Source organism: Bidens hawaiensis, unplaced genomic scaffold (genome assembly GCF_021521415.1).
Source record: "Bidens hawaiensis isolate Kalapana, Puna unplaced genomic scaffold, B.hawaiensis_p1.1 tig00020238_1, whole genome shotgun sequence".
NCBI lineage: Eukaryota > Viridiplantae > Streptophyta > Magnoliopsida > Asterales > Asteraceae > Bidens > Bidens hawaiensis.
Window position 1 is genome coordinate 389,134 of NW_027493081.1, and position 16,628 is coordinate 405,761.

General features: G+C 33.4%; 1 protein-coding gene and 1 pseudogene across 1 annotated transcript; both read right to left on the reverse strand.

Annotated features, from left to right (window-relative positions):
* Window positions 1-494: 494 nt before the first annotated feature.
* LOC143560218 (putative F-box protein At1g67623) lies at window positions 495-1,921 on the reverse strand (annotated as a pseudogene).
* Window positions 1,922-2,366: 445 nt separating this feature from the next.
* On the reverse strand, window positions 2,367-4,574 carry LOC143560219 (uncharacterized). Its single transcript, XM_077048564.1, has 3 exons — window positions 4,479-4,574; window positions 3,141-3,217; window positions 2,367-2,576 (listed from the first exon to the last, which is right to left on the reverse strand). Exons 1-3 carry the CDS (start codon window positions 4,572-4,574, stop codon window positions 2,390-2,392), a joined length of 360 nt encoding a protein of 119 aa, XP_076904679.1. The 3' UTR covers window positions 2,367-2,389.
* Between the last annotated feature and the right edge of the window lie 12,054 nt (window positions 4,575-16,628).

Consider the following 16,628-nt stretch of genomic DNA (forward strand, 5'->3'; position numbering starts at 1 on the left):
ATATAACAAAATTATATTCATATTAAAGGTAGAAAAACGCTTGTTAATATGGTGAATTTTATTTTTTTTTTAAATATCATATAAAAAAGTTATAGACATTTAAAGATGATGGGGGAATTAACATGTGACTTGCATGTGGAGAGAGAAAATGTGTAAAATTACTTTTATACCCTTTTTCCTTTAGTCTCTACTTGACACATGCCAATTAATTATGGCTTCTCATCCTTCTCATTTTTGTTCCACTTCATATAATAACTTAACCCTTAAACAGATTACATGGTCAATATAAATTTATTCACTCGCTGATATGATTAAACACCGAAAAAACCAATTAAAACATATGTAAAGACAAGAAACTTAAAATATTTAATCATCCATACAATTTAGAAACATGCCTTCCTACTTGCTCATGCTAACTAAATTTTAAAGCAATAACAATTATAAAATCTAGTAACCAACAATATAAACTTGAATTTTTATGTTCTCTACTCCTTTTATATGATAACATTCACCACTTTACAAAAATACATAAGTTCTCGATACCATTGACACATATCACAACTCACAATTTCCTCATCTTCGTCTAAAATCAAACTCCATCTTCTAAAACTTGTAACTAGCGTGATCTCGTTTTTGACAGTTTATATTTACTTCTTCTAGATTCTCTAGGTGCTTAATCCAAATTTGAATTAGTATCGATTCAACATACTTTATTTCTACTTTCTCGCACATTTCAGTAACTTGATCTTAACTAATTCATGGAATTCAAAAGATTTAATCCTTGTTGATCTGATTGATCGTCCACACGTGAAAGAAAAATCATGTCATATACATATGTTGCCTCTGTATGTCCCTTCTCAACAGCTCTGTTCAAATACTCTAACCCATATTCAACATTAATTGGCATGAAATAATCAATCTATAAGAAAAAGAATTTAGTTTAGTGTCTTGTATAAAAATTTAAGATTTTGAATGATAATGAACTTTATTATTGAAAGAAGGTAATTATATTGAAAAAAAAAACTCATCATTGTAATTAACTAATATTTTAAATGATAATAATAAAAAAATAATTATATTTAGCATCTTATATTGAAATTTAAATAAGTTACTCTTACCAATCCTTGTCAAAACAATGACTCGGGGTTTCCTTTATGAAAGTTCTCATTTACTCAGCGGGGACCAATTAGTTATTGAAAACTTATCGATGGAAATGCATCAAGAGATGTCGTCTAATGTTGGTTTAAGAAAATCCTTGCAACTACATAGTAAAAGGCAATTAATTAAACTGTTAATTAAACTACATAGTAAAAGGCAATTATATAATACGACATTTATCTTAATGATAAATAAAAAAATATACTTTCTACTTAATGTTTAAACTTAAACAATTAAAATATAATAATAAAAAGGTTTCTTATCAATTTTTGTTTGCACAAAGATAATTATTTACTCTCATTAATAGCATAAGAAATTGTACAATGAATTAAACCGAATATGATTCTTGGGTTTAGATGAACCCTTAAAAAGGAATGAAAACTGTTTATCATGAGATTTTGAAACTTACCAGAATTTGCCATTAAAATTTCGTGAATGAAAAATGTGCATCATGAATATTGAAATTTAAATATTCAAAATTTCATACTATCATTACTAGTTGCTAGGTCTTTTGCTTTATATTAAACAAATGGATAAATCCTACAGATTTAAATATTTCACAATAACCTATAATGAGATCTCCTCTATGAACTTCCTTACTTCAACTTTAGACCTTAAAAACCTTTTGGATTTCAGATGTTTGTAAGTCTACATAATGTTTTTGTGTTTGGTTACCATCATATCTCATAATGAAAAAGTATAAATAAAAAGTTAAATTTCAAAAGATCAGTGTAGTTTACCTTGTCAGTTCTCTCTTTCCCATTTTTCTGTTTTCCTTGAGGAATTAGAGTAATTTCATCTTTTTCTCTACATAAAATTATATGTTGCACAAATTAAAATATATATTTAGACATTGTATATTGATGTTTTTTATTTCTTTATTTAGTTGTTTTATTGTTCCTTCTATGTTTGTTATATTGATGTGAATCTAATTTTGTCATTAGAAAATGTTAAGAAAAACAAAACCTGAAATTTTAATTTAACCAGAATACTTTAAAACTGGAAGCATGTCAAACAAGTTTGCTTGCGATTGATTCTTTAACATCCGTTTTAACCATTGCATTATAGTTTCGATTTTGCCTTTGAACCTATTTGTGCGCGTGTGTTTTAGTTGGCACTAAATGAATTTTGGCTCATGAATGTGAAAAACCTGGAAAGTATATCAGAGGTTTACAAAGATATCTAACAATGATGTCCAAAGGAAGACTAAAATGTTATTAAGGAGATTTGATTATAACTCTTCATAAGTTTGACCATCATTCTTGTTTTTGTCATTGTCGTCCTTGGCATGGAGCTCTGCGAACACATCATCAAAAGAAGGATCTCCTGGTCGTTTGAATAGTTGATCCCCGATCTTAACCTCATACGCTTCCCGTTGGCTTAGTATAAACTCTTTTAACTGAACCATCAAAATGCAAATTTAATCTTCAGATGGTCAAATTAACAAATCACATTATCATGGGCTTTCAATGTCACGTGTTCCTCATGTGACTTGGAGGGAATGGTTGTACATATTACACCACATGGCACAAGTTGTTAAGTCAACAATAACTTTTTTTTGAATCATTTGTATATAACATTTCGCTGCAAAAGCACATTATAATATGTAAAGTCAATCATCTCAGACAAACTGTAGACATGTAGTGAATCACTCATTTGTGTATTTATATTGTGGTTGTGATTAATTAGGGGAAATTTTATATACCCATGCATAACTTAAAATATCATACATGCTCATACAAAGTGGTTAAAATATCAAGTATACCCAATTTTTTAAAAACAATTTAATAAATGACCATCATACCCTTATTTTTCTAAAACATAAGAATTTTCACCTCCATGTGATACTTAAGTGTTGGTTGGGTATATATATAAATTTTCAATTTTGTAGAGGTATATATGAAATTAATCCTAATTTCAAACCGTCGTTTGAGGGTAAATGAGTAATATGACAAGAGTTTGAAGAGCTGTTTGGAACAAACCTCCGGAGTGTCTTGGCCTCTATGGATCCTGTTCTTGCCACTTTTCTCCATTTCATTGCCAAATTTGTTATCATATCCTGTAGAAAAAATTACAAAAAACACACCCTTTTTAGTTAAGCTCCCAAAAACAATGCTATGAAATGGAGCTATTACCTATTAAGACACTATCGGTATCCATAACCAAACTTGGAAATTAGAATCTTAACTCATAGTAAATTTCCTAATTTATTACCATAATTTCATTTGTGACTTTGTGTCCTCTATGTCTCTTCAAAAAGATTATTGGGACTTAATTTACCAGATTCGGTTAATTACCTAATTAAAATCTCAGCAATCCCTGTGATATGGATCTTCTAATTTAGTAATTCCAAGCCCTAATAACATGATCTCTGGAGGAAAATGTTTGTACATCACAAGGAGTGCATTATACATAGTGCACTAACTATGTATTATTTTGGTTGACAACATCCAGTTTTTGATAATTTTGAGTCATGCACTTAGGAGTATAAATGAGCCTCGACTCGTTCTGATTTATGAGAGCTCATGCTCGAACTCGGTTCGTGAGTGGTTTTTTCAAGCTCAAACTCAGCTAGTTTATTATTCATTCGTTTATATGCAGTTTTAATTAATTTTATATATTATATTAGAAACCTTAACCGAACGAGCCTAAGCTCCGCTCGAGCTCGTGTTCAGTGCCTTAAGCGAGCAAAAGCTCGGCTCAAACTCGAGCATGCAGTGCGAAATTAAATCATAGAAGTCAAAAAGAGTTGGAACTTAAAAAAAAACACAAGGCTCGTTATAGCTCGGTGATAGGGTTGTAAACGAACTGAACGTCTAGCGAACTGTTTGGAAGGAATTTCATTTATGTTCGTCCGTTTAATAAATGAACGAACCTGAACAAAAAAAATCCCTTCGGTAAGCTTAACGAACGAACATGATTAGAAGCTGCATTCGTTCAATAGTGTTCGTGAAAATTCAATAATGAATTCGTTTACGTCCGTTTACGTATCCCCAGTTAGGTCCATGTTTAAATATTCTACTATTAGTATTTTTATCTATTTGTTTTACTAAAGAAGCTATATTTGACCCTCAGGCTCAGATCAAGCTCGATGAGGCTCGGCTCGGCACGTTCTAAGCTTTTTATCAATCCGATCTCAAGTAGCTCACCTGTTTGCACCCCTGGAGACGCTTATTTAAGACTCATAAATCCAAAACGTAGCTAGTAATATCTTCTATCTAACCTTTTAAGCTAATAATAATGTAATTGGCTACTAATCACAAAATTAAATATTAACTTAAAACAATATAACCTAAATGCAGCAGCTAACAAATTGTTACCAAGGTTCGTCGAACGCCTAACCGAAGCTTAACGAACCCGAACAACGGTCTGTAATGTCGTTTCATCATCTTCTCCTGCATCTGCATCAAATCCATCTCATTCAAATCCGACGGCGGCAGATCAAACACGTCATAAAATATAAAAAAATCAAAATCTGTAAAATAACCTACTAAAACAAAAAAAATAATAGGCTCACCAGTGGACACAGACGTTGTTGAAAAGAAGCTGCAGATCCAGCCACGGTTGTAGACATGTCACCACAAACCCAATTTACACCACCTGTATGTCGTACAAGTTGGGCTAGCCCACGACTAAAAGTGATTATTAAATAAATGCAATCAATACTCAATAATAATTTTTCTTAAGAACAACTTTCCCCATATGATACGTTTTTGTGAACACTGACTTTACTATCTGTTTAACCGCACATCCAAACACCTTGTAACATGAATTTGAAAGTTAATAAGCAAATCACTTTAATGAAACCAAGAAACTGTAAAGAAAGCTGGCTAAAGGTAACATGCAGACACAAACTAAGCGCTATAGTCTAATAGCATAACAAGAGAGTTGATTATAAACTATAGTTGCAGTAGAGTAGTACACCACACATAGAATCTGCCAAGAATACCCAGCTTGTGCGCCTAACATTAGTTTACTTAAGGAAACTCAGCACAAATATAAATCAAAAGGTAGTTGGTGTACAGCACAACTTTAGGCCACTTAAGCCCATGTTCTGTGAAACAGCTTTTGTAAAAATTATATACAAACACTGTTGTTCAGTGTTTTAACTTTTAAGCATAATTACTTCCTATATTAACTATTAAATATTTAAAAATCTTCTACCTGGTAACAATTAATCATATTATTTTTTAGTTGGCTATTGTCAGCTTACCATGATTTTACTTACAAACAGGTACTTTTCAGAGTAAACCCCATGACCAGAATTCAAAATTTAGAAAACTCAACTTTATGCCCAAACATTATACACAGTTGTTAGTGCATGATTTACTTTTGTATAGAAAATTTGATGAATAAACGAAGTATAGAATCCCATATCTATGTTACAAAAGTTTGTTCCAACATTGTTTCGCCGGGTATGACCCGGACCGAAACGTTTCCCGTTTATGTCAAATCTTCGAACCCGGATTTAGCTGGTCGAGTACACCTGGTTATGGGGAATACGGGTTTTGATAAATGGGTTTAGCGGGTCGGGTACACAGGTTTGGCGGGTGTGACCCATTAGATGCTCGCCCCTAACAATAAGCATAATAATTTAACAAAATATACTAATGAGAGAATAAGTACTATTTAGTGAGACGTTAAACCATTATGATTTACTTTTACATGTTGAAACATCTTCTAAAATGTTGTAAAAATTTGTTTTCAATGTTGTATTTTAATTATAGGTACAATGGTTGAATGAGGAAATAGTGCAACTACACTGAGAGAAAGAAATGCCAAAATGCAAGAGAAAAACAATGAAATGCTAGAGAAAATTCAATTCCTTTTGAAGAACATAACAAAAAATATATCTATTTAGTTATATGTGGTTTTCTTGTTAGTACCTCTATACTTTTGTGGTGTTTGGTTTTAATGTTTAGCTGTTTTTATGAATCGGTTCAATCTTGTTAACTTTGCAACTATTTGATTATGGTATTTAAATTTATAAGTAGTGCAAAACTGAAAAAACAAAAAAAGAATTCTTTGAATTTTACGTATTAATATTTGACCGAAACTATAGTCAAAGGCCGGTCGCAAATTTATACCAAAGCTTGGTTGCGAAGTCAGTCGCAAAATCATGTGTAAATACATTGTCGCAATTTCGGTCGCTAAACGTATCAGTCGCAAAGAGGTTCAATTGTGGTCGCTAACCATCAGTCGTAAAAAAAGTTTCTGGTTGAATAATTAGTCGCAAAATTTTCGGTCACAAAATCGGTCGTAAATAGTTTTGGTCGCAAAGCCATTCGTAAAGTTTTCAGTCACAAAAATGGTCGTAAATAGGTTCGGTTGCAAAGCTGGTCGTAAAATTTTCGATCGCAAAACCGGTTGGTAAAATTTGTGGTCGCAATCTTGGTCGCTAAACATTCGTTCACAAAATCGGTCACAAAAACGAATCAGTCACAGATACGGTCGTTAAATTTGCAACTACAAATTTGCTCTCAAAATCGGTCGCAAAATAATTCCCGACCAAAGGTTTAACCGACCGTTGAAACCTGTAAGGGCATTTGCAACCGATTTGCGACCGAAATAGCGATAGCAATTGCCCAGTTTTCTAGTAGTGTTTTTGTGGAGGAAATTATGCATATCTCTTTCTTTAACTATCATGACTTAGGAATAAGGTGTTATTCACAAATTTAGTTACCAAAACAAATTTATAACAAATGTTTACTAATTAATTATTAAACCAAGTTAAAATAAGTTTTAACAAAGATGATAAATTTTTATCCTTGATCAGTTCTATAAAGATATAAAAAACCCAAATATATTACCTTTTATATATGCTTTTAAATTCGTTTGAAGTTTATTTGTTAAACCTAAACCACCATGATGTTCACTTCCAGTTAAAATAAATACGACGATTTAATAGTAAAACTCAAGTGTGTTCGTAGATTGTTACTTTGTTTTTCCATACTATACTACATATACAATAGGTACACTTGCCTATTTATGTATGGTCTAATTAAAATAAAAATTATTTATATAAATTTAAAACTTTGAATTTGTGTGAATACATTTTGAAAAACTAACATATGGATAGTTTCCAAATATGGGTCACGAGATCCAGTTAGGTGACTGCACGTGATTGAAGTCTGATGTTAATTGGTCTACTTGCACGTGGGTTGCTTTATTCCACGTGGGTTGAACGAGTTTGAAGTTTGTAAAATACATTTAAAATAGAGTAATACTGTAGTTGTTTTAAGCAAGTACCCTTTATTTGAAAATTAATACCCTCCTCGTTTTATTATAAGTGTTCTAGTTTGATTTTTCAAGTCTTTTTTATACAATCTTGACCGTAAATATTTTTGTTCGTTTCATATAATACTTGATGAAAATTATATCAATGTAAAATACATTTAAAACCCAATCCATTCATATATTTTACATCAAGTATTATATAACACAAACAAAAATATTGTCGGTCAAAGTTAAACAAGAAAGACTTGAAAAATCAAACTATGACACTTATAATGGGACGGGGGGGGGTATTAGTTTTTCATCATATTCACTATATACATAGTTGTTTGTGTGTTTTTGAGGAGGCTGAACCAATATTCGGTTACTTCTCAAAAACTGCGGCCTTGAGTGTACTGATTCTTTTCCTTTGAGTATCAATTTTCATCCAGATATGCAGTATTTGAAATTAGGCAATGGTCTGTTTGATTCCTTGCCTTATTATAATCATCCTGAAAATTAGGTTCTAGACCTGAGTTTTTGCTCCAAACTTGATGATCGGCGAATTAATGCGTTTTAGTGTGTTAAATCGTGTGTTTTAAGTATTTAGATTTATCGAATACGATTGCTTTGTTTAGTTTTATAATTACGGCCTTACGGGTGCTTGGAGCTTTAAGTCATTAATTTGGAGGATTTAGGATAATAAGGAATCAAGTTGTAGATACAAGGAAACAATCCGGGGTCGGAACGACGCACACTGTGGCCACCGTAGCCTACGATGGAGGTGCAAAAAAAGGATTCATAAGGCAGAACCTGACAGCCGTAAGCTATAGAAGGCAATGAAATGAAGGAGCACAAAAAAGGAGTCATGGTACAAAAGTCGGTCTTTCTCTTTTTCCATATAAAAAGCTATTAAAACCCTAGAATTGAGATACCTGTTAGGATTAAATTAAACACACACACGAACCGAACACAAACACGAAAGCAATAACGAACCCGAGGATTTAACGTGGTTCGGTCTAAACTAACCTATGTCCACGGGTGGCAACTACGTATTTCTTTATTGAGTGACAATAAAAATTACAAGTACATAGAGTTGTTTAAATATAGATTGAACTAGGGTTTGCATCTTATCAAACAAGAAATCCAAACCAAGTCGGGCTTCGGTCTGGCCACCCTACACCCATCTGCCCTTTAGACTTCAACTAATAAACCGGGCCAAAACAAAAGAGGCCTACGAACCCAGAAATCTCCCACTCGGAGGCCTTGAGTACTCTCGCCTGCACTCCTGATTGTACTTATGTAATCCGAGCATTAACTATCTTCTACTTGCCACCGCCTTCTCATCAATTTAAAGGCCCGTTAAAGCTCCCAGAAGCTCCAACACATCAGTCATGGCTAAATCTGCCCCTGACTTGATCTATGTCCCTACCCGCTCCCACTGAAACAAAATACCGAATCCTGATATACCCTGAGAACAAACACTCTCCATATTCAGCAAGTAATCTACTGGAGAGACTTTTACAGCAGGAATTCTGGTTTTCTTAATCCACTGTCAACCTGAAACTGTAACTAAAACACGACCTGTGCACCCACTGTCACGATGTCCCCTAACTGATTTAACCTTCCTAGATCGTTCATCCTAAATCTTCACTTTGGCTCTGGGTTTGTTACTTGCAAAACGAACCTTCTTCTGCCCACGATATTCTATGAACCGGACTTTGTCTTTCACCAAAACTGGATCCACTCCTTTCGGTGACATATCGACCATATACAACGAACCCATTTTCTTTCCACGAGCAACCACGAGATTCCCTTTAACTACCTTCCACTGCCCATTCCCGAACTTAACATCGTGCCCCTGGTCATTGATGTGCTAAAAGTAGTCAAATAAAAACACGCTAATCTAGACACTAAGTAATAAATTCTAGACTCGTAAACTTAACTAAAACTACTAACCGGAAAGTGTACCAGTCGACTCTAGTACAGTTTAGTAAGTTCGGATATCGAACCCACATACTCTTTAGATTACGTAAATTAATTAATTAGACTCAACTAACTGACACGACTATTTATTTTATATATTAAGGGGGGTTTATTATAATACTATTAATTAAACTAATATTATAATCTAATTAATAAAAACAAGTAAAAACTAAAAGAATATTTTATGAGTTTAAATCAGATGACGATGAAAAACCACCTAGGCTAGAATCCCTAAAGTTTCAGTTATCAATTAATCGGAAAATGCTTGTTATGGAACCAGGATCATAAAATAGTCACTTAAAAGAAAACCCGAACAGGACCCCTGACCCTTCTCAAAAAGACACCTATGGATTTCTATTAAGTTCTTAAAAACACCAGTTTTAATGTTAGACTTCCTTACGGTTATCTAATTAATTATGATTGAGTACCTTTATAGTGAAATCCTACCTTACAGCGCGGAAATCAAAGGTAATTTGACAAGCTTAATTGACTTGCTAAACAATATTAATTAATCAAATCTAGACGGACTCCTTACGAAGAACTAAATCTAGCAATCCCAATCAACAAAGATCTAGCAATAACCTATCACCTTACAGCTTTCAAGGTTAGCAGCACACTTTTATTCGTTTGACTAATAATATTATTCCTATGATCTTATTCGAATTCAATCATAAACTAGTCAAAAACACACAGTAGATGACCTAACAAAATCCTATCATATGAAACAATCACCAAGAATTTTGTGGAATAATAAAACTAGAGCAACCAAAACCAAGTACACATACACATCAATCAAATAACCCAAAAATTTACTGAATCATAAAACCATAACGAAAAACAAATTCTAAATAAAATAAAACTTCAAACAATGGTTCATCACAAGCCTAGACAGTCTAAGGGTTTAGCCAACAACCATACTCAAGAACAAAAGAAAATAACTTTTTTCTAATAACGAATTCATAAAGATAATAATAAATTCAAACCAATAATAATGATGTTTGGTAGAGTAGGTGTTGAACCCGGACGCTCTCCTGCTCGAACCAACGGCTTGCTCTATCTTCTTTCTTGCGATCTTTGTCACAAGGGCTGCCCAGGGGTTTTCTATTTTTTTCTTGCGTCTGACTTCGATTGATTGCCCTCAAATTAATTGTCGGCCATCCCTTTATATTGTGTAAATTAAACCTCCATCATCTAAGAATGTTCCATGGATAATTATAGCCCATGATTAGCCCGTGTAAATTTATATTTATGTAGGCCCATTTGGTGAATTACTTTTTGCATCAAGTCAACAACGTTTTGTTGACCATCCTTTTCTTTTTATTTCCTGCATCATCAATTTGCAAACAATTAAATCAATTTATTAATAAATTCAATTAAAGCCCATTCATCATTCACCATGAAATTACATTTATTGTCTTTTAAAACCCACGAGATGCTTCTTTCTTTCTTTTATTTTTATTTTTATTTTGAATCAATGTAAAAAACACATCTTTTCTTCTTTATTTAAAACTAAAATTGGCTATAAAGAACCAACACATAAAACATTCGTTTAAGATTTGACTTGAAGGTTTTGAATTTAACATATATACTCTATTATAGCTCGTTGTCTAATAAAATCATTAAAATTCAAATATGAACCAACTAAGAATATTATTCAATAAAACCCTGGCTCAAAGTACTTAAAAGTGTAGGAAACATTTATATAATAATATGTATATTTTAGACCATATCAAATATCCCCACACTTATTCTTTTTTCGTCCCTGAAAAAGATATTTACAATGGAATCATAATTGGAAAATATAGTCTTAAAAACATATAGATTGATTTATAATTTTAGAAGAACGCAAAAACCACGATCACCGATTTTGTTATCCACTTAAACCCATGTCTTAATCTTTACCGAGACAAATAAGATCCAACAATTATATTACTCAGTGGTTTACACAATTAAGACCCGCTTATTTTTAGCCTTTACCGGACCAGACCACCCCAACTTGACTTAAACCTCAAAATTAGCATATTTAAAACTTTTGTTGCTCTATTTTTTCATGAATAGTTAAGACGATCATGGGTATTGTTTATCCACCTAAGCTTAAGCATCAAAGTCTACCAAGCAGCCATTAGATATGATTAAGGTTCAATTAATTTATAGCTAGTGTTCCCCACAACATGACATACCCCCATTATCAAGCAATACACCTAACCATTACCATAGGTGAGTATGCAAAATTTCATCTGTAGGGCTTACATGTGACGTGTCCCTTGTGGTCTGTTTCTTATTGGTAATGAGACGCGAGCAAGGGGATCCCACATGGCTAACAGCGTGGATGATCAAGTCTGTAATGCATTTGTACTTTTGTACTTTTTGTTATCATGTTTAAAGACTTATATGGCAGAAATCTACGGGTTTGCTCTTTTTTAGCTTTAATTTTAAATATTCACAACCCCATTTGGAATTGTGAATACCCAGATGAATAGTCGGCATACAGACACATGGTCTCCGGACCCGGGGCATCCCATCAATACAAGATTTAAGGTTATAAAACCATACGCCAATGATGTGTAAAACACTAAAGCTAGCAGTTGAAGATTTATATAACAGGCTACACGACATACTCTAACGTTAAACCTACCCAAGCATCATATGATAACGTATTCAAATTTTTTAAACTTTATAATATTTTCACTTTTCATACCAATAATTGAGGCTTGAGTATGACCCGACCTTTCATTACTTATCTTCCACGGACAAAACGCTTTACCCACAAGAGATTTCCCACCCATTTTATCAAATTGCCCTTTCATTTTCAAGGCTGAGTCTACCGACACATCCCAAGTTAAGTGCGCTTTCTTTTATTTATCTCAAATTATTAGTAGTTTGAAAGACCAATTTCTGATTTTTCTATCATCTTCCATTTTATTGCAGAAAATTTTCATTAAACTCTTGGGACATTTCAACTTTTTTTTATTTTTTTTAGCTTTTTATTTTTGCCGAAAATATCAATTTCCCATCCCCACACTTAAATTTCACATTGTCCTCAATGTGAGAAAAAAGAAATTACGAATAAAATTATGCAAAAAATAAAAATAAACTAGGAATTGGAACAGACTACCCTGGTAAATAGACAGTATGCCTTGCGAGTCGTGTTCCGCGCCCTCCAATTTCAACGTGATCAGCAAACCATCTTCAAATAACGTCATCTCCCACGAACAAAAACAACAATCTTGAAGCAAGTAGCATCCCCACACTTGTTTAAAATTATATCTCATCAACCATCTCATAAGCATCCATGGAACAACCTACAAGTAAGAGAAGAAACAACCGGCAGAGCAAAGAAGTAAAAACAAAATAGAAATAAAAATAGAAGGAAAAGATAGTACCGGGTTGCCTCCCGGGAAGCGCTAATTTTAAAAAAGTCTTCAGCTAGACTTAGTCTCGAAACCTCAATCAGGAGGTTTCTCCTTGATCCTCTTCCCATCGGTGCTCCTCAACACTCTCCTCTTAAAATCAGTTGGGAAGAAACTAATTTCCAAACTCATGTAGGCCCAAAAATACGCATTCGGCTCGATCCACCCATTATTAAAATTCTGAAAATACGACCAATTCGGCACACTTTGATTCCTGAGCTCAAATATCTTCCTTCTTGGGGCTCTTGATTTACGTGGCGATCCACAAACAACTATTTCTAAATCATATCCGCTTTACCGTGCAGACGTGGATGTGCTTTCACAACGAGATGCAATTCTTTACTCTTCAATTCTTCAGATATCTCTTGTGATTCCACTTTGACATTTTGTTTCTTAACTGGCTTCCCGAATAACAAAACTTCAAGTTCCTCAATATCTCTTTCGGGGTGAAAATCTCTCTCATCTATATCAACTAAACCCACCAAATCTTCACCAAATGCATCCCTAAACTCGTCTTCCCAAGAGGGAATATGATCCTCTGTCTTATCCTGCAACCCAACATCCTCAAACTTGATCGCCGGCTCATAAAATTGTATTTGATACTTTAGGCCCGACCGAAAATCATCCATGATATCTGAGAGTGGTGCTTTTGGATTAATGCTATGGGTGACACATAAAACATCGTATAATATCTCTTCTGGATGTGGTATGTGATCCATCATTGCGCCAGATGAGTCTTTACAACCGATAATATTCCCCATCCTATCATACACCACGCAGAATTTAGGCTGATAGCTGTTTTTATCTAGGTGGTCCATAATTGCCTGTATTTCTGACTCCCATATGCTTAAACCTCTTTGATCTTTATGAGTATTTTCTTCAACTCTGGCCCCGTAGTAACAATCCATGAAGATCACTGCAAAGATAAACTTAAACAGAAAAAGATCACGATCACCAAATAGTAGTAAAATAAAAAATATATATATATTAAAGAAAACTAAACTAATTAAAAGAAATTCAACTAAACTATATTAACCTAACTCCTACGACTCAAAACAAACTATAAAAAAATATAAAAATATATAAAAAGAAAAACTACTTAGACTCCTACGACTTAAACGAAAATAAAAACAAATAGCACGTATGTAGCAAATAAGTCCAAGTAAAGCTAATAACGCAATCGCCAAGAGTCCCCGGCAACGGTGCCAAAAACTTAATGTGCTAAAAGTAGTCAAATAAAAACACGCTAATCTAGACACTAAATAATAAATTCTAGACTCATAAACTTAACGAAAACTACTAACCGGAAAGTGTACCAGTCGACTCTAGTACAGTTTAGTAAGTTCGGATATCGAACCCACAGACTCTTTAGATTACGTAAATTAATTAATTAGACTCAACTAACTGACACGACTATTTATTTTATATATTAAGGGGGGTTTATTATAATACTATTAATTAAACTAATATTAAAATCTAATTAATAAAAACAAGTAAAAACTAAAAGAATATTTTATGAGTTTAAATCAGATGACGATGAAAAACCACCTAGGCTAGAATCCCCAAAGTTTCAGTTATCAATTAATCGGAAAATGCTTGTTATGGAACCAGGATCATAAAATAGTCACTTAAAAGAAAACCCGAACAGGACCCCTGACCCTTCTCAAGAAGACACCTACGGATTTCTATTAAGTTCTTAAAAACACCAGTTTTAATGTTAGACTTCCTTACGGTTATCTAATTAATTATGATTGAGTACCTTTATAGTGAAATCTTACCTTACAGCGCGGAAATCAAAGGTAATTTGACAAGCTTAATTGACTTGCTAAACAATATTAATTAATCAAATCTAGACGGACTCCTTACGAAGAACTAAATCTAGCAATCCCAATCAACAAAGATCTAGCAATAACCTATCACCTTACAGCTTTCAAGGTTAGCAGCACACTTTTATTCGTTTGACTAATAATATTATTCCTATGATCTTATTCGAATTCAATCATAAACTAGTCAAAAACACACAGTAGATGACCTAACAAAATCCTATCATATGAAACAATCACCAAGAATTTTGTGGAATAATAAAACTAGAGCAACCAAAACCAAGTACACATACACATCAATCAAATAACCCAAAAATTTACTGAATCATAAAACCATAACGAAAAACAAATTCCAAATAAAATAAAACTTCAAACAATGGTTTATCACAAGCCTAGGCAGTCTAAGGGTTTAGCCAACAACCATACTCAAGAACAAAAGAAAATAACTTGGTTCTAATAATGAATTCATAAAGATAATAATAAATTCAAACCAATAATAATGATGTTTGGTAGAGTAGGTGTTAAACCCGGACGCTCTCCTGCTCGAACCAACGGCTTGCTCTATCTTCTTTCTTGCGATCTTTGTCACAAGGGCTGCCCAGGGGTTTTCTATTTTTTTCTTGCGTCTGACTTCGATTGATTGCCCTCAAATTAATTGTCGGCCATCCCTTTATATTGTGTAAATTAAACCTCCATCATCTAAGAATGTTCCATAGATAATTATAGCCCAACTCCCTATTGATTAGCCCGTGTAAATTTATATTTATGTAGGCCCATTTGGTGAATTACTTTTTGCATCAAGTCAACAACGTTTTGTTGACCATCCTTTTCTTTTTATTTCCTGCATCATCAATTTGCAAACATTTAAATCAATTTATTAATAAATTCAATTAAAGCCCATTCAACATTCACCATGAAATTACATTTATTGTCTTTTAAAACTCATGAGATGCTTCTTTCTTTCTTTTATTTTTATTTTGAATCAATGAAAAAAACACATCTTTTTTTCTTTATTTAAAACTAAAATTGGCTATAAAGAACCAACACATAAAACATTCGTTTAAGATTTGACTTGAAGGTTTTGAATTTAACATATATACTCTATTATAGCTCGTTGTCTAATAAAATAATTAAAATTCAAATATGAACCAACTAAAAATATTATTCAATAAAATCCTGGCTCAAAGTACTTAAAAGTGTATGAAACATTTATATAATAATATGTATATTTTAGACCATATCAGTCATCCAACTGCCCTACTGAAATCAAACGTTTCTTTAAACTTGGAATAACTCTCACGTCTTTCAAAGTCTAAGAAGTACCAAGTACCGGCTGAAGTGATCAAATCAACATCTCCCGTACCCGTAACCTCTAGAATATCATCGTTTGCTAGTCGAACCTTTCCAAAATCCCCAAACTTTAGATTCTTCACCGTTTCACTACAGTGAGTGGCATGAAACGATGCACCAGAATCCATCACCCAATCAATAACGTTACTCTCAACACTACAAACCAAAACCTCATCACTACTGACCCCGTCATCTGTGTCGTCTTATGTAACGTTCACCTCTTTCATACCATTCGGACACTGATTCCCAAAGTGTCCATTCTCTTTACAACCCCAGCATACAATATCTTTACGAGTCTTAGACCGACTCCTCTTCCTGCTTCCACTGCCTCGTTGTTTTCCCCTACCTCTACCTTCTGTGACTAATATATTACTTGATGACTCACCTGAACTGTGTCTTGAATTTTCTCCAAGAATCAAATCCTGAATCCCATCAAAAGTAATTTTTGTAGACAAACTACAAACCTCAGTCACTATTTGCGACCAATTGTCGGGAAAAGAGGATAACAACAAAAGCATCATCATACTTAATTCCGACTGACACTAAGCATGACAAGATCGAATTAAGATTATTGTTATGCGTTGTAACTGACCCACCCTCTTTCATTCTAGTTGTCACTAGCTCTCGGATAAGACAGACCTTATTCGCTGCCGAAGGCTTCTCATACATGTTGGTGTAACACCCCGGC